This window comes from Lipophrys pholis (genome assembly GCF_963383615.2).
Source record: "Lipophrys pholis genome assembly, chromosome: 13".
Taxonomy (NCBI): Eukaryota; Metazoa; Chordata; class Actinopteri; order Blenniiformes; family Blenniidae; genus Lipophrys; species Lipophrys pholis.
In genome coordinates, this window is record NC_137632.1 from 10,602,661 (window position 1) to 10,620,739 (window position 18,079).

General features: G+C 41.3%; 1 protein-coding gene across 1 annotated transcript; it reads right to left on the reverse strand.

Moving 5' to 3' along the window:
* Positions 1-5,789: 5,789 nt before the first annotated feature.
* Positions 5,790-16,612, reverse strand: LOC308118850 (immunoglobulin superfamily member 3-like). The gene is made up of 11 exons (XM_080478490.1): positions 16,530-16,612; positions 14,178-14,286; positions 12,229-12,603; positions 11,703-12,119; positions 11,114-11,518; positions 10,249-10,620; positions 9,090-9,455; positions 8,565-8,957; positions 8,052-8,465; positions 6,963-7,352; positions 5,790-6,857 (listed from the first exon to the last, which is right to left on the reverse strand). Exons 2-11 carry the CDS (start codon positions 14,242-14,244, stop codon positions 6,664-6,666), a joined length of 3,393 nt encoding a protein of 1,130 aa, XP_080334616.1. The 5' UTR covers positions 14,245-14,286; positions 16,530-16,612; the 3' UTR covers positions 5,790-6,663.
* Between the last annotated feature and the right edge of the window lie 1,467 nt (positions 16,613-18,079).

Consider the following 18,079-nt stretch of genomic DNA (forward strand, 5'->3'; position numbering starts at 1 on the left):
TACAGGGTGTGTTTTAGTAAATTCCAGTAAAGGAACTGTAAACTAATCCACAGTTACCTCCTGAACTTGCAGCTGAACAAGAAAAACTCTCCAGCAGAAAACTTTAGTCCAAAGAAATCTGATCTGTTCGCTACATGCACTGCACATTGAAACCGGCAGGAGGCGCTGTCTGAGCGCCGTCAACACATCATGACACTGAAGTGCACAGAGTCACAGTAGTTCTCATGGTGATTTGCATTCTACTGTCACCATGTTATATCTGCTTCCGGTCCACGTCAAGGCTTTTGTGTAACATTATTTACTTATTTTGGTCCTTTCATATCATCTCCTTGCGTCAGTGTGGCAACTTTAAACATGGAACATTAACAAAAAATATTTTTTTTTAAAAACAAGTTTTTTTGATGTCATGGATAGAATCTCTTAGAACAGAGGAAAATGGTTGCAACATCAAACTTTATTAGCTTATTTAGTGAGGAACTGAAATTCCGTTCACCTTTCGCCTCCCGGGAGGCCACGCCATGAAGTCACGGAGGAAACAGCAAACAAGCGACGTCAATATCTCATCTAAAACGAAGGCTGAGACAACCAAGCAAGCGTTCCAATCAAGGAGGTATTTTGTCGTGCAGTGACTTCGTGTGCACAAAACATGATCATAAAGTTTACACATTAATTCTGTTTCTGTGTTCCTTGTCGCCTCCAGACTTATGGTTGATCGAGGCTGATTCCTTTCCCGCCAGTTCACCACAGTGCTGTAATATTTCCACGCTAGTGTGAAATTTAGCAACAGAAAATGTACTACACAATGTCTGTTTACTCTAAAAATTCACAATTTACTTATATATATATGTATTTCCATTTTAACTGCTGTGGCCATTTTCAAAGGTTTGTCTTCCATAGATTTTCCTGCTTTAACTATTTTATACCTCTTGGCTGTTTTAGCCTCTTTAGCTGTTTGGCTGTTTATAGGTTAGAGCAGTTTTAGCTAAACCAGCTGTTTCTTTCCTCTTTCTTTCCTTTAGTGTTTTTCCTTCTTTTTCTTTTTTATTTATTTTCCTTTTTTCTGCTTTCTTTATTTTCCTTTTTATCTTTTTTTCCTTTTCCCCCATTTTCTCTGTTTCTTCTTCAATCCCTTCTTTTTTCTTCTTTTTTTTCTTTCTTTTTTTCTCAATTTTTTCCTTCTTTTTTTCATTTCTTTGTTTTCCTCAAAGCTATGGCTGTTTTAGCTGTTGAATCGTATTTAACTATTATAAGCCTGTAGATTTGATGTTTTTTTGAAAATCAATGCGGTATGCAAATAAAACAGAAATGAAAACAAATGTTTAATTGCATCACATATCCTGAAAGCTTCATGGAGCACGCTACAGAGGAGCCGAAGAGCCGCACACGAGCAGATGACATTATCATTACAAGAAACCCCCGCTACGCTGCTTTGGGGGGCTTCATTCATGCAGTTCCACTCTGTGAGAGTACAGCTAAGAAAGAAAAAATGAGAGCTCTGAGTTTGTTGAGCGCTCCCTTGACAGGGAGCAGAACAGGCTATTACTTCATATTGCACCATTTAAGCTGTTTTTATTTTGGACTCTCAAGCTCCTTCTACCAGCCGGCGCAGTCTCTGGGGATAACAATCAGGCTTCAACAAGAAAAAGCAGACAGCTCCTAACAGTTTAGAGAGTTGTACTACGTTGTCTCTCTCTCTCCCTCTGTGTGTGTGCGTGTGTGTGTGTGTGTGTGTGTGTGTGTGTGTGTGTGTGTGTGTGTGTGTGTGTGTGTGTGTGTGTGTGTGTGTGTGTGTGTGTGTGTGTGTGTGTGTGTGTGTGTGTGTGTGTGTGTGTCCATGTATCTGTGTGCAGTGGTGGGGCTGGATAAATGAGGTAATTCTCTGTGTGTTTGCGTGAAAAGAGCTGTCAGTCATACTCGCCGTGCTGCAACTTTCTCAGATGAAGCTCTTTTCGACGACAGCGTACAGTATGGGAGGCCCACGTAGCCTCACACCTTTGTGGGCTTCACGCTGACTTCCAGGCTCTCCACCCGAACATCTCTATCCCACTGAGCAGACACTATTCCCTCTATTCTTCAAATCATTGAAACCAACTGCTGCTCACTGTGCTGAGATACTTGGGGTAAGATTTCCATGATATTTACGAAAAGGATTCATCAATAATGAGCAGGGACGTGCCTTTCCTTCCCTCTTTCTGTGGTAACCTATTGACCCAAGCAGGCCCCTGCTATTTCTGCGATTCTGGGTAACAAGAGCGCCCTCTGCTGCTGACGAACTGAACCACAGAGAGGAAGCGAGAGAACAAGAGACCATGCAGCTTCTCGGTTCACATTGGGAACAGAAGGCAGTTCTATCACACTCTGTCCTCTCCTTGTGAGAAAAGGGAATATCAAAGGCAAGACAGAGCCATGAGGGAGTAGAAAGGGAGTAGAGGGTATAAGCAAAGCGATTCAGTGAGTTGAGGTGACAGGAGGCAATGCTTCAGAGGAGACTTTCAGATTCCGGGAGAGGCGTTACATAATTTGTGCAGATGGCAGTTTGAGTCTCTCTCTCTCTCTCTCTCTCTCTCTCTCTCTCTCTCTCTCTCTCTCTCTCTCTCTCTCTCTCTCTCTCTCTCTCTCTCTGTTATATCCTTAACTCTGCCAGGACACATTATCCTCTTGCTCAGGAGGGTATTTTAGGGGCTAACTTTGATCACTTGTGAGTTTCTGCAAGTCCCCCCTGTGTGTAACGGCCTCGACAGGACACTGTTAAACTTTCAAATTTCATACAGCACCTAACCAAAGCCTGTCTTTGCTGGAGGTGAAGAAAACTGAAGTTTACTGTTAACATTTCCAACCCGTAAGTACAGGATTATAATCACAGATGTAGGTTTACATTTTCAGTACCGTATGTTACCATGCAGACAATGATTCCAAACTTCTAGAATGGGGGTATCAAAATCAAGTGGGTTTAATCTGGCCTTTGAGAGAGATCTGCTTTAATATTCGCTGATACCCAAATAAATGTATGGTGCAGTTACAGTTATAAACACTAATACCGTTTAAACCACTGAAAAGAAAGACTGTGATGCAGCCACACTAAAATCTAACTGTCCCCTTGCTATCGAAGTTAATTTAGTATTGTTGCTCAATATTATCTGAAAAAGTGTATGAAGACATTGCAATTATATTGTCTTCCCCTGATAATACTGCTTCAGTCGCTCGACCAATGTGGAAAGTAGAAGAAAAGAAAATCCAAAATGCATATAAGGCAATCTACGTCTGTTCCTCAATGCCATAGTTATATCAAATAAAAGTCTTATACCTTTTCAGACAGTGTTTTACTTTGTTTGATGTTTTTCTCTATCTTCTTCCGCTAATTTAATTTAATTTAATTTAATTTAATTTAATTTAATTTAATTGTATTGTATTGTATTGTATTGTATTGTATTGTATTGTATTGTATTGTATTGTATTTTATTTTATTTTATTTTATTTTATTTCATTTTATTTTATTTTATTTTATTGAGCTCAAATGAGTTTAGCACCGGTGCTCCAGATATTGTACAAACTGATAAAAATGGAAAACATTTACTCCAGTCGGCTGCCAAACTTTTTACCTAACCAGCCCATCTGGTACTACAGTTCCCTGTCAAACACAACTATCTGCAGCTCTTCTTGAGGACCCCAAGCAGATTCCTGACCAGCCAAGAGAAATAATATCTGCAGCGGGTCCTGAGCTGACCCTTGGCCTCCTCTCGGTTGGATTGTGAATCAGATGCTTGAATCACCTCAACTGGCTCCTCTCTATGGAGGAGAAGCAGCTCCACTTTGACTCTCTCTCCCAGGTGACTCACAATGATTAAGGCCCACCGCCCTCCGGAGAAAAGTCATTTCAGCTGCTTGGATGCGCAATATCTTTCCCATTGTGACCCAGAGTTCATGGTCACAGTCACAGGCAAGGTATGGATCTATTTATTGTATCTTAACATAATCTAATTTGATATGCAGTCTTTCGCCTTGTTTTAGGGAAGTCATGTGCCTTAGACGCGTTATGACCTGTCATCTTCTTGCAATCCTATTGGTTTGCAGTCAATTTGATCTGAATGCAGCCATAAATTGCAATAATATTCGACCATAAATCAAAAGCTCCCTCATGGAGGTGCTCTTGGAAAAGGGAGGGTATTTTCAAAGCACAATTGAGAAGAGGAAAAATAAAACAACTTCTGGTCATAAACTAGAGACATACAGAGCCTCTGTAAATAAAATTAACCTATTATCACTTCCTGCAGGTGTCCACAGTAAAACTGCCTCTAGATTAACAATCTGCTTTCAGTTTCATTGCCTATAAAGAGGTTGCTTTAATCCCAGGTGTGTATACTACTGAGACACTGATGCTTTACAGCCAGGTAGTATACCAGTCACAGCATTTATGGCAGTTTCTCCATTCATATTGATGCCGCTGTTTAATTCAGTCCTTGCCAGTGGATTGTAATTTCACAAGAGAATTGTCTGGCGGTTTTCATAAATTTGGTGCAGGATTGCCAGATCTGATCCGTGATAAAATAAGAATAAAAGTGATAACCACTGCAAAGTGTCCATTTACATGCAGGCAAACACACTAAGATTTGTGAAGCTCATTTTTCAGCAGGCACGGCACGCAAACAAACTAATCATAAAGCCCCGCAAAATGTTAAGGTTAGAAAGTTTATGGGGGCAAAGAGCATGAAGAGGGAGCACTAAGGCTGCTAGTTTGCCTCAGCTGCATTTGTTTGTTTTTTTGCTGCATAGACATAGGCATTGATTTGCCTCCAAAATTCAATGTTTCTTTGTTTGCTCTGACAGGCATTTCCATGGAAACACAAGAAAGTAGAATTACAGTAAAGTTAAGAGGGAGCCAGTCCACCCGAGTGTGACAGGCTGGTATAATTATAAATATAAGACCAAAGGCAACGGCATGTCATCTCTCTGGGGGTGAGAGGACTACAGCTTGCCTTAAAGTTTCTCTGTTAAGTTTAATGTCCCACATTCTTCAGAGAAAAACAGCAACTTTTACCTTGGGTTGTGCATCACTGGAATACAGTCATCCGATAAGAGCCTTCTTCTGCATGGGAGTAATCTGGTGCCTGGGCCTGTTTGCTCACCAGTGAAATCAAGAACTGGATTCTATTCCAGTCTTCTTCACAGATGGGGTGTTAAACATTGATAGGCTATAGGCCTGATGCAAAGTGGAAATGGCAAGATAGAGAGAGAGAGAGAGGGGGGGGGGGGGGGGGGTACTATTCTTTCTTCTTGCTTTTGTTATGTTTACTCTGGCGTGGCCAATATTATTCATATGCAGCAACTCAAGTTATGCCAGCGATGGAAAATCTGACTTGTGTTTATGTGCAAGCTTGTAGGAACAGTCAGTGAGCAGATGGACGGCAATTACTTTTATTTCTACTCATTGGACAATCGATGTCTAATTAAAGTTCTGCTTTTGAAGTTAAGTTTGAAAGCATTCATACTGAAATTGATAAGCCAAGCTCAAACTGCAGACTTGCACTGTGCTACACCTTGAGGAAGTAAGATTATACCGAGATTACATAAAACTAGACAAGATAGCAGTGACTAAAATTATACAAATTGACTGAAGATCGTCAACAAGAAGTAAGTGAACTGACAGACATCAACAGATGTTTTTCTTGCGATGTTCAGTCAGGCTTGACTACTTAAGTTTGTTTACCTTCACTCTGTGATGTTAGAACGTCTGCATTTTGTTTAGTCATCCCAGATGTGAACGCACGTTAAAAAAAAAAAAAAGAAGACATCAATGTTAACAAGTCTTGTTTTATTTTTAATTTTTTTAATGTCAATCTGGAGTCAAGCAATGGCAATGAAAAAAAAAAAAGACTTTTTTTTTTTTTTTTACATGCCCAAATAAACACATTGTGAGGCTGAGGGTTGCTGACGCACACAAACACAAAACCTCTGTTTCTCATCCAGAAGTGAAACTATATGTTCAGAATGGCAGGAGAGGGTACATGCTGACAATACAAATATGTATGTTTGTGGAACTCAACCACCGCACTGGAATCCTTTCGAAAAGCTCGTCTGTGCAAATGTCTGTCACCAGTGCGGCATCTGACAATTTGCCACCACTCCATCATGTTCTGCAACGTGTAAAACCACAGAGCACTTCCTGGTTGATTCATTGCCGTGTGATTTAAAGCGGAATCCTTGTCATCTTACCACATCTCACGCCTCGCTGCTCTCTGAGACACGCTATGCTATACCTTCTTTCTGAGACGGTGCATCGCGCTTACCGCTATGCTGCTACATAGGAAGGGATCTGTCATTGCGGGTGGCTTTTCTTTGTAGGTGTAAAGCGGCAGAGTTGATCTGCTGCCGAGCTCAACCGTCCACTGCAGGCAGTAAAAAGCCGGTGATTATGCAAAGGAGTTTTAGCAGCAAAAATGTAAAATAACTGTTGAGATTCAAAGCTGTATTTAATACTCATGCTGCACAAACAGTAAAGCATTTGGGCATCATGTGTAGATTGATTAAATTAAAAAAAACAAAAAAAAACAACAGACTTTTACTCAAACATACTGCATTTTAAGTGCAACTTTAAGAAAACAAACATTTTCGATGCATTGTGCAACATATGAATGCGGAAAGGCATTTAGTTCCTCTCCTTCACATTCAGTCCAGTGCGTTGGGTTTCAGCGGATTCTGCTCAGTCCAAAAAGACTGGCTTGTCTTTTGTCCTCCTGACGTCTTGCTCCTGCATGTCTTCACCATCAGCAGGATTATGACAAGCATCAACACTATGAGGACAATGACAATAATCACAATCCAAACCAAAGAGTTGCATGCAGATTCCGAGGCAGCATGACCTGCAAAAGAAAAGGAATTAATTTGTTAATTTTTTTATTTATTTATTCCTTTTGAGTTTGTAATTCTCCTTTAAAGAATATCTAATCCCATTAACATGTGCTCACCTTTGCCATTGACGCTGACATTCAATCCTCCCGACCTTTCCACCGCGGCCTTTCTCCATCCATGAGAAAGAGAAGGGAGCCACTCTTCTACTTCGCAGAAATATAGGCCACTATTTTCAAGCCTGGGATTTAAGACTGTAATGCCGAACTGGTTTGGCAGAGGGTGGACAAATCTAAGATTAATGCCTTCCCCAAAACTCTCATGTAAAGTGGAATTTTGGTGAACTGTGAAAATGGAGCGTTTGGATTTGGGCTCTTTCTGCCAAAACCATGTGACCTGGAACCTGGATTCATTGCTGGACTGGCTGGCAATATGGCATGGGATAGTGAAATCCTGAGACAGGCTTACGTTCAACAGCTCTTCCTTCGTTTCGAGGAGGAGATCTGCTTCTGTGAGGGGAAAAAAGCACACAGTTAAAGAGAAACATCTTATTAAACTTCAGTGTGACAAGCCAAACCAATCAAGGAGACTTTAATTAAATTCCTAGGTGCAGAAACAGACAAGGGAGAAATCAGCAAAACGAGACAAAAGAAAGATTAGGAGGCTTTGCATAGAGCAGACACCAACACGCCACAATAAAACACGTCTGCAGAACGGAAAAAAGGCAAAAGAAAGAAGAACAGACGTACGTTGCAAAGCAGAGTAAGCACCGATAGGAGGGACAGGCATTAATCAGCCCCTGAGGGTGAGAGGTGGTCATTTTGTTCCAAAAAACCCAAACAACGACAACACTTGTTTGGCTGTCCAACAAAAATCAGCAAAATTCATCCAGACATGCAGAAATACCTACTGTAATATTATATTGTCAGTGTTCTGACTACTGCTCTATTATTATGGGTACTATACCCATGTGTTTTGTTCAGACAGTTAAATGAGATGTCTGACACCACTCTCACTGCCAGCGAGTTAAAACAAAGCAAGAGGGAGCAGCCAATTAGCTCAACTAAGTGTAATAACCAAAATAAATGGAAAAGGCTGACCTGGCTCTTCAAAAAAAACAACCTCCTCTCCATTAAATTAATATGATCAGAAAAGTAATATAAAGCTACTCATATGCGGACTAGTGTCAGTAAATGAGGAGATCGTACCTGTAACATTTACTGTTAGAATGATTGGGCCAACGCTGTCTGATGCTTTTTGCCACCAGCGGCCGTCGTGACCCAGCTGATATTGTTCCACCTTGCACCAGTAGGTCCCACTATCCACCTCATGGGTCCTCTGAATCCTCAGAGGGAAGCTGCTCTGAGTGGGCCTGGAGAGATGGAGCCGCTCCTGCAGACCTCGGACACGCCGGTCCTCTGGGTAACTCAGTAGGCCGGTGTGATCGAGCTCCACCAAGGAGGCATTCCTGGTGGGCGGACTGCTGACAGTGTGGAGCCAGGTGACTTTATAAAAGAAAGAAGCACCGGATGCGCCTGAGATGATATCACACTTAAGCTCTGCTTCATTTCCCTCTTCGGCAGACAAAATCTGCTCTGTTTTATCCAAATGGAGGTCATTGGCTGTAGATGGATGTGGACAAACAAAGTGAGATGAAATGAATTGCGATTGGAGCGGAATTTAGCTCAATAGACATTGAAATTTCAAATCAATTCATTTACCAGGCTCAACCACAGTTAGCGACGATGCTCGGGACACAGTTGAAAGCTGATACCAGTCGCCACGGGGATCTTGCAGCCATTCCTCCACTATGCATACGTAGGTCCCTCTGTCTGCGGTCGTCGCTTGCCGAACAGTCAACTCAAAGGCAGGTCTATCGGTGCGTGTCATGCTGATTCGCTTTCGTTGGCTCATCTCTGACTGTGGCCCGAATGTTACCGCGGCGTTCCGGTCCGAGCTCACAATGGTCTTATTGTTCCCATCTTGATTAAGCAGCCAGGTTACGGCATAAAGAGAAGATGGGGAGGATTTGGAGGTAACTGAGCAGGCGATGTTTATGTCCATGTTGATATTTGTCGTCATGGTCGGAGGGGATGACAGAGCAAGCTTGCTCTCTAAAAGAGAGAAACAAAGTTGTTATAACGGGATGATTTCAAGGAGAGAGGAATGGAGGCACGCATTAGACGTGCATTAGACTTTAAAAATGCTCCCGAGGATAACTTCTACAGTAAAAACCTCAGTAGTACCTGGGTTCTGCACCTCGACGGCCACTGGATTTGATTGAGGGAGCTTCTTGTAAACGTTATCCAGGAAGACAGACACCCGGCACTGATAGCTGCCGGCCTCTCTCTGGCTGGCACCGATGATTTGTAGATAGTAAATGATTTGATTATTATTCTTTTCCACCTTCACCTGGTAGTGGTGCTGGTATAAGGACCAGCTGATGGCCCCATCAGAGTACACTGTCAGGATATTATCCAGAGTGTTGGCACCACGTTGCAGGCTCCAGGTCAGCGTTATTGGCACGTGAGGCCCTCGGATTCGGCACATCAACTCCACATTGTCCCCCACAGTTGCTTTGTTGGTGCGACTTATCAGACTCACTTGCACATCTTCCGTACGTGTCCAAAACAATCACCAGCAGCAGGTAAGAGAGAAAGTGGGGTGAATGAGCATTGAAAGTATAAGAAAGTTGTCAAACATCCTATTTCCTATTTAGTTCATCAAATTAGCAGCTCATATTTTGGCCCTCTCTTTTGTTTTGTTTTCTTCATTTCTTAAAAGTTAAACACATTTTAATAGTAATTTAACACCATTATCTTCACATAAAACAGTCTTCAAAAAGATATTTCCTTAATTATGCAGATTTATGCAGAAAGGCCTTAAAAAAAAAAACCCCAGTAAGTGTAAGTGAGCCCAGCGTTACACTTTATTCCAAGCAACGTATTAGACAACTTGTTTTATTCTTGGAGCTTTTCTCTTGACTGAGCTCAAAATGCATGTTAATTAAAATGAATAATCTTCCTCTTGAAAACATCCTGTCTTGTGTGCACACTTGATTTTTTTTCTTGTTAAGTTGCGTAATAAGGGTAGCTTGTGCGACACTCAAAACGAGGAGGGTACATCCTCTTCGGAGGATGACTGCGCTGAGTAAATTTCCTCGGATTGTGTTTCTTGCATGCCCCATGTAAAGTTTTTTTTTTCCAGCTGGCTTAGCCACGATAAAGATCCCATAAGTTATCACAGCCGTAGGTTAATCCCCTGGGAACCATCGCCATCTATCAGAATTTACAACATTTTGGTGCCAGCCCTTTCTTTTACGACATCAACCGCTCACAAACTAGCGCATCAAAATACAATACGTCTCGAATGGTGAGTGCACATACACTCGAGGACATAACTTACCTAAAGGATTCACTTTAATGGTGGCAGCTTGTGTCTGGCTGTGAGTCTTACTGTTGGCTTTCCATTCAGACACAGCACACTGGTAGACACCCGAATCAGAGGACTTGACCTCGTCAAGCTCGAAGATGAAGACGTTGGCCGCTGGACGCGTTGCTCTTACTGTGCGGCTCCTGAACTCCTCTGTTCCCCCCACAACACCCTCCTGGCTCAGACTGATAACATTGGTAAACAGGGCTGCTGGTGTGGAGTTTGATTTGTGCTGCCAGGTCACAGAGAGTTGACCTTTGGCTCCTTCCACTTCACAGGCAAGACTCAGCCTGTCTCCCTCTTCAACGCTGTCAGCGTCTTGCATTTTCACCGAGAGCCCACTTTCTGTAACGGGATGAGGCGAGAGATGGATTCAGTGGCATCGCGATGGCTGACAAGACAAGAAATTTTGGTAAACACATTAAAAAACTCCTTTAACCTTGTGACTACGTTGATTGGATTCATTATCAAAATCTGTGCAGCAAATGAGTGCTTCTGTCCCTTTCTCAATGTAAATATCCACCTTCAGTATCATTCGATTGCGTGCTTTCCAAGGTGAAGAGAAGCTTGTGTTCCGAATACTTTTAAAAATTTAGTTTGTTGTTGGAATGTGCTGCAGAAGTTTTTGGTGTCAGTTTTTGTGTGTGACTTTTCTCGATATTATAACTGGTTTAGAGGTTATGGTCATAATGTCAACCCTTGGCAACAGGATAAAAAAATACATGGGTTGACTTTTCTTAATACAATATGGAAAAACTTCCTTTTTTTGAAATTGTACTCTGAGTACTTGCGTTGAAATTGAATGTGTCTGAGTCAGTATGAGTTGACTGTGACAGACCTGTGGCTGAGATGCTGACCAGCTGCGAGTCGGAGTCCTGGGGTGCTCCTTGTGTAAAAACACCATCATGGCCTCTTTCCTGAGGCCATACTCTACATGTAAACACTCCCTGGTCCCCAGTCCTGACAGGCTGCAGAATGAGACGATAATCTCTGTTCCCAGTCCGAGTGGCTCGGAGCTCTCCTTCCTTCTCGCGGCCGCTGTACTCCGGCCCCACAGACAGGACGCCCGTTGGGCCAATACGGACCAGCTCAACATTTTCCCGGAGAAAGGCCAGAGAGAAAAACCTTCCCTCCAGGTTCAGTGTGTCTATGTTGCAAGACAGCAGGAGCCCTTGTCCCTCCTGCAGAGTTGTCTGCTGGGCCTGGATTCTCACCACCAAAGACAATGTGTCTGGCTTCACCTCTACTCAAAGTGAAAGATTAAAAAGAAAAAAAAGAAAAAGCATTGAGACAAAAAAAAAAAAAAAAGCAGACATCCTGTCAAGAAGCCACAGAGTATGCAGAGGGGGAGAAAAAGGATTAATGCGCTGATTCATCAAAAGGTTACTTTATTTGAATATAGAGAGACTGTATAAAGTCAATCTTACCTCTTGCTTTGACTTCCAGGGTAACTTCCTCAGCATCCGTCTGTGCAATGGGGTACCAAGACTGATCGGGATCTTGGATCCACTCCTGAGCCTGGCAGTGGATCTTACCTTGATCTGACGGCACAAGCTGAGACATCTTCAGCCTGTATGTGGCCTCTCCCACTTTATCTAAGCTTACGAGTCCGGCCCGGTAACGCCCCTCAAACCCCTGGCCTGGTCTCAGCGTGAAATCTCTGTCCAGAGAAATGATGGGCTGAGCGCGGTCCTCGCCGGCTTTGTGAAGATACCAGGCAAAAGACAGATGGGTGTGCTGGATGGTGTTACTGGAGGCCTGGCATGTTAAGGTGAGAGCTTCACCCTCGTTAATGCTCAGCGAGGTGGAGGCAGGGGATGAAACACTCAGGGAGTTGTCAATCACTATCACATTGGAGAAAGAGAGACACGGAAAGTCATGCTGGACGGTTACAATACAAGATGCAGACACTCAGAAGTCGATTTTCAAGCTGAGGAGCTGGACAGTGTTTACCTTTGACCGCCGTTTTAACGCTGTAAGTTCCATCATAAACAACTTCGGAGTTCTCCACGCTGCAGTCATATTCACCCTCATCCCCTTTCTGGAGGCTTTGTATCTCAAAGATGACGGCGTTTGGAGATACACGTGTGATAGAAATGTCCTTGTCCCACACACGTCTCTGATAGATGGCATAGCCGAAGCTCGGGTCGTTGGTACTGATGATGTTGATCTCAAATGTTGGATTTGCGGGCTTTGTGACGTAAAACTTAAAGTCCTTCACAGCGTCTTCGTTGCCGAAACCACTGACATTGCAGGAGATGGAGAGTGGAGCGCCCACCACTCGGTACAGAGGCCCAGCCTGAGCTTCAGTCTGCACTCGGGCTTCTCCTGAGTGAAGCGCAAACAAAACACAGACGTTTTGAAGTCGAGCCAACGCCTAAGTTAATACGTCAGTCACCTTAAATGACTGGCTACGCTTTGTCACAGAATTGCATTGATCCAACAAACAAAACTGCACATTGCCAGAGGTTTGAATCTTCCTAGCAGCGTATAACAAGTATTTATTATAACTACCCATGGAAAGTGTCTTTTCAGTAAATTGGTTTTCATCCCAAACAAAGAAAGCAATTAGCGCAGCTCTTTGCCGAAAGTGATTGATATAGAATTATTTGTCTGCCTAAATCAATTACCAGAAGTACTTTTTTTTTTTTAAAGGAGAATGAGAGGGGTTTTCTGTTTGTTTATTTTAATCACAGAAGTCTTTGTTTATGCAAACAAATATTTTTTAAACAAGTTTGAAAAAGAAAAAAAAGCCAGTATATGAAATGCACTCATACTTTTAACTTGATATGAATTATTCTTTGTATTTCTATACAGATTTGTGGTAATAGTGTCAAATGTAAATACTTGTGAGGAGTAAGCCAAAGTTATTATCTTCATTGTAGGACTACTACTTTTAACTCGTCAACACTGGAAAGCCCAATTCTTCACAGGCAAAACACTCAACTCTGCTCGCGAATGCATGTTTCTGACAAATGTGGCACCATGAAAATATTTGTATTTCCAAGCATTGTAATCAACTAAACACACATGTCCTTATTTCACTTGTGTAGTTAGTAACATTTGGTGTCAAGGTGAATCAGTTTATTTATATTTTTTCTTTACATTATAAGGACCCAAGATTTAGTTTTGATTTTATCTGATATGCTTTGGATTCCATAGTGGACATGTTTCACTTATGCTTTGAACCCTTACATTCACCTTTAATCTCTGTAGATGTTATTATAAATATCGTTGATATTTAAAATTCACAGAGGATTTTCTTTTTAACTCAGGCTGTCATAGAAAAAAGGAGATTGCCTCGGAAGAGGGCCTGTTCAGTCCCAATGCAAACAATATAAAAGAACAATGGTCACATTCACACAATAAAACACAGTAAAAAATAGTATTAAGATCACAAAACGCAATTAGGCCTTTTAGTCCCATATCACTTAAGTTAAATTTAAATCATTTTTAACCAGGCTACCAGCCACTTTGCTACATAAAACCTAATGCAATGCAATATAACACCTCTGCTTTAAGTGCTGTCTTTATAAAGACGGCGCTGTTCAGAAAGCTTTTTATTAGAGGTTTTTTTTTTTTTAATTGTGAGGCTGAAGTGTGCAGCTGTGCCGTGTGATGCTGGATTACATTATATTGAGAAGTGTGTGTGTGCGTGTCCGTGTGTGTTTGGAGGTGGTGGTTGTTCCTGCAAAATAAATGAGAACAGCTGAACATTCGGAATCTGTCTAACTGCAGCTCAACACCACTGCAAACGTCTTAAAGCAGATCAAAGTGAACATTGATAACTTTAGAGCTGCAGAGTTCACAGCTGAGAAGCTGAGTGCTGACTGCAAAGGAATCAATATTCAAACATATTTTCTTCTTTAATGCAGCCACGGGAACTCCATTGTACGACTTACCACATTGCAGAAGCAGGCAGAGGAGCACACTGGCCCTCCATAACGAGTGCAGCGACAGCCTCATCATGAATCTGTTTCAGCAGAAACAGAATAGCTTCTGCACCAATATCTGTGAAGCAGCCCGCAGTTAATGCTTTGGAAGTTAAAAAAAACCTGTCTACCTTGTACATTTTATGCAATGATTCATTCCGGAAGTTTCAATAAACCAAGAGGAAGTCTGAGATGCTTCCTGTACTCTGCAACACACGCTGTTGCATAAGAATCATATGTTTCTCAAAAATGTACATGACCAGATGGTTTGTGGTGAAGTTTTATAAAAATAAAAATCCTCAAAAAGAGGTCATTTAAACCTCATACATGAGCAGACGATGTGACACACGGTTGGAAAAGTGTGATTCTCATATTACCTTCATCACACGGTCTGACCAGAGGTGGCAAGTGGGGAAATACAAATACCTGGTTACTGTACTTAAAGCACATTGTTCAGGCATCTGTACTTGAGCATTTTTTTTTATATATTTTACTTTTACTCTGTAAAATTGAACATAAATATATGTACTTTCTGCTTCAACATCTTTAAATGGTCTCTTTACTTTTCTAAACCTATCCGGATGAAAACCTGACATCAGAGGAATTATGCAGAAAGGGGAAGTCAGCCAGAGAGAAGGAGTTACTTCCAGCGGAGGACATTTCCCAAGTAAACTTTGAGATGTGTGTTGATCATGTGACTCTTTTGTCTTTGTCCTCCCTGTCACATTTATGGCTTACATCACAGTCTTTTTTGATTTACAACATTAACTTTTCATCACATGTACTACTATATGTTTTGATTGAAACATTTTTCAGTGAAGCAAAATTATCTTATTGATTTACAGTACACCCAGTACTTTATTCGATTATACAAGTTCAATTATGAAATGCACATGAGTCTAACCCACCAAAAAGGCTTTTTTGTATCATTTGAGCCATATGCGCAGTACTTCTGCTTTTACAAGAGTTATTTTTTACTAAAGTATCACCCGAAGAATGTGACTACTTTTGCCACCTGTGGGCTTGACATGGATACATTGGAGGAAAAGACAATGATGCAAAATGAGTTGAACAGTGAGGGGCTCGTTTTCACCTCAGCTACCCCTGAATTATCATAACATGATGCTCACTGTTCAGGTGTCCCTGAAACAATAATCCATCCATCCATCCATCCATCCATTTAAATACATAACCGGATCACACAGTGTTATTTGTTCATTACCTTTATGGTGTTAGTTTGCGTCACTTGGAAACAGCTCGAGTCCAACGTTTGTTTGTTTTTTTGCCAAAGTTCCTAGTTTGGATTATTGAAGCAACAGCGCCACTATGTGGACAGTAAAAGAAATGGGCAGTTCTGCTGCAGGTGCATGCTCTCTTCGAAAAGTAAATACAGGTTGTACATCCCTGCTTGTGTAATAATATTTTGTTGAGTTTTGTCTACCTGAATTATCCCGTAAATATAAACCAGTGTTGGAACTGGATTTACATGCTCAAACTATGTGTGTACATGTATTATTTGGATTGTAAATCTTTCTAATCTAAATGTTTTTAAGTTGAAATATGTTTTTTATCTTTCTTTTTTAAAGGTTTTTGGTATTTTCCATGGGGGTTCATCCATTCACAGTGAAGTCAAATCAAGAGCCCCCAATAACGTATTAAAGAAACAATGAAATTCCTAATGAAGTTTGTCAAGTGTCGTTTGATGTGTCATGATCCTGTATTTAGTTGTAGTAGTACTACTACTAGTAGTAGTAGTAATAATAATAATAATAATAATGCAAAAATTTCTGGCAGGATACGCTGTTTTTTTCTCTTGTGGATCATGTTAAGAATATGTTTTGGAATTAGCTTCACCTTACTAAACCAGCATCAGACCAGCTTGGGGAAATGATACCTCTCAGGAGTTTCATTCCTATTATTCAACAGGGCCGTTAGAACAATTAACAGCTTGAATCACAGTACAGGAGAGCGCCGAGATTTGATACAGTTTCTCTGTTCTGCATTTATGTTGTTGACTTTCCTTATATTTTTGCAGGAGAGAAAACAATAACATACACCTAAATAGAACTTTTTGGGTCCTACAGGGGATATTCACCTTTACAGAGGCTGGCACAAAAATAAATTGAATAATTATTTTGAATAAAATTAAAACAAATGGTGCTGTTGAAAATAGTGTGTATGTGGAAGAATCCATGTTAATAATGTGAATGAACGTAGGCAGGTAATCGCAAAAGCTTGTGCGTGTGACCCCATCATCTGAATGTGCACTGTTGTATTAAAAAATCCATCTATAGCATAAAAACTATAAGCTTGCACCCTCACCTTGCAAGAATGTAGAAGGCCTCTTTGTGTAGTTTGCATATTCTCTCTGTGAGTGGGTTTCCTCCAGGTACTCTGGTTTCCTCCTGTACCGTATGAAAGCAGACATTTTAGGTCACGTAATTGATCCCCGGAGTGAGTGTGACTCTCTCTCTCTAGCTGTTGGCCTTGATGACCTGTCCTTTAGCTATAGTTGAATAAGTTGGATAATGTGATTTAAAAGATGCATGATGGATCAAACTATTAAAAAGAAATACAGAAATAAATGTGTAAGTCAGCCCAGCGACTCTCCTCAACACTGTATAATTGTTATGACTGGTTTCTCCGCTGTGGATGTGACCCTCGTGCTTCTCAAGTCAATCTATTCAATGACTCTTTCAGTTCATCTTCCCCTTTTTCCTTTTTTATTCTCTAACTTCGGCATGTTTCAGTTTTAGTAGCCTGAGTAAGTAGAAGAAGGTAGAAGGTAAAGCTCGGTGGATCACGCTAGGAGGACTTATTGTTAGGCTTTGACCTAGGGTTAGGATTAGGCTGAAGTTTGGGGTTACAGGCAGATCTAATAAATAACCGATCCATCATTTGTGCACGGCAATTGATGGATCACGCAAATCCCCCATAAGCGCTCTGAATATGCAACCTGTAGTTTGAGTGTACGCACCTCGCTCCACTTACCAAGGCTGCAAAACATGTCAGAACTCAACCAAACTCTTACGTTCCGTCAGCGTTATTCTGAAGCACTCAACAAAGTAAAAAAAACAAAAAAACATTTAGGATCAGTGAGTATTAGTTTTATTATTAAACCAATGCAGTTATAATAATAACAGAAATAGCAACATACCATGTTGATTTGTACATTGGACTGAGATGTGTATAACTACAGACTATATTTTTTCATGCAGAATCCGGGGCAAGCTGTTATAAATGGCTAACTTTGAATCACATTAGCTGTTACCTACAAATTGTTTATGTGATCCTCATGTTCGTCAAGCATCTGGATAGATTTATGATCCCCGGGTTCTGAACCTGTCAAATTAAACTGCTGGTCCTCTTGGTGTGAGCCTGTAACTTGTGCAATTTCTCCAAAGGAGTCATTGAAGGTTAAGAAAAGGTTGGGAACGACATGCATTAAATGCACCGAGAGCTTTGCTTAAGTGCACCTCAGTAGTGTTAACAGAGAATCACTTCAGACACCAGCGCTTTCATGCTTCCCCTTCGAGATCGAACCTGCCTCTGAGTGAAGAATCAGTTTGTCCTCTGGTCTCAAGCCTGCTTCCCACAATTACTATCATTTCTATCCCGCTTTCGCCTCCGCCTGACGGAGTGATGAATGACAGTTAACCAGCAAAATAGTGCACTAGAATACGCAATAAAGTCTCTAAACTGGCAGTTTAAGCTTTAAGCTGAGAGGATTGATTAGTGTTATCTCTGTTTGGTGGATGTTTTTGAAGGTGGTAAGTGTCTGAGATAAAAGAGGACAATTGGGTGACTGGGGGGGGGGGGGGGGGGGGGGGGGTGAGAGCAGAAGCACAAGAACAGGAAGTGTTTCGTAATAA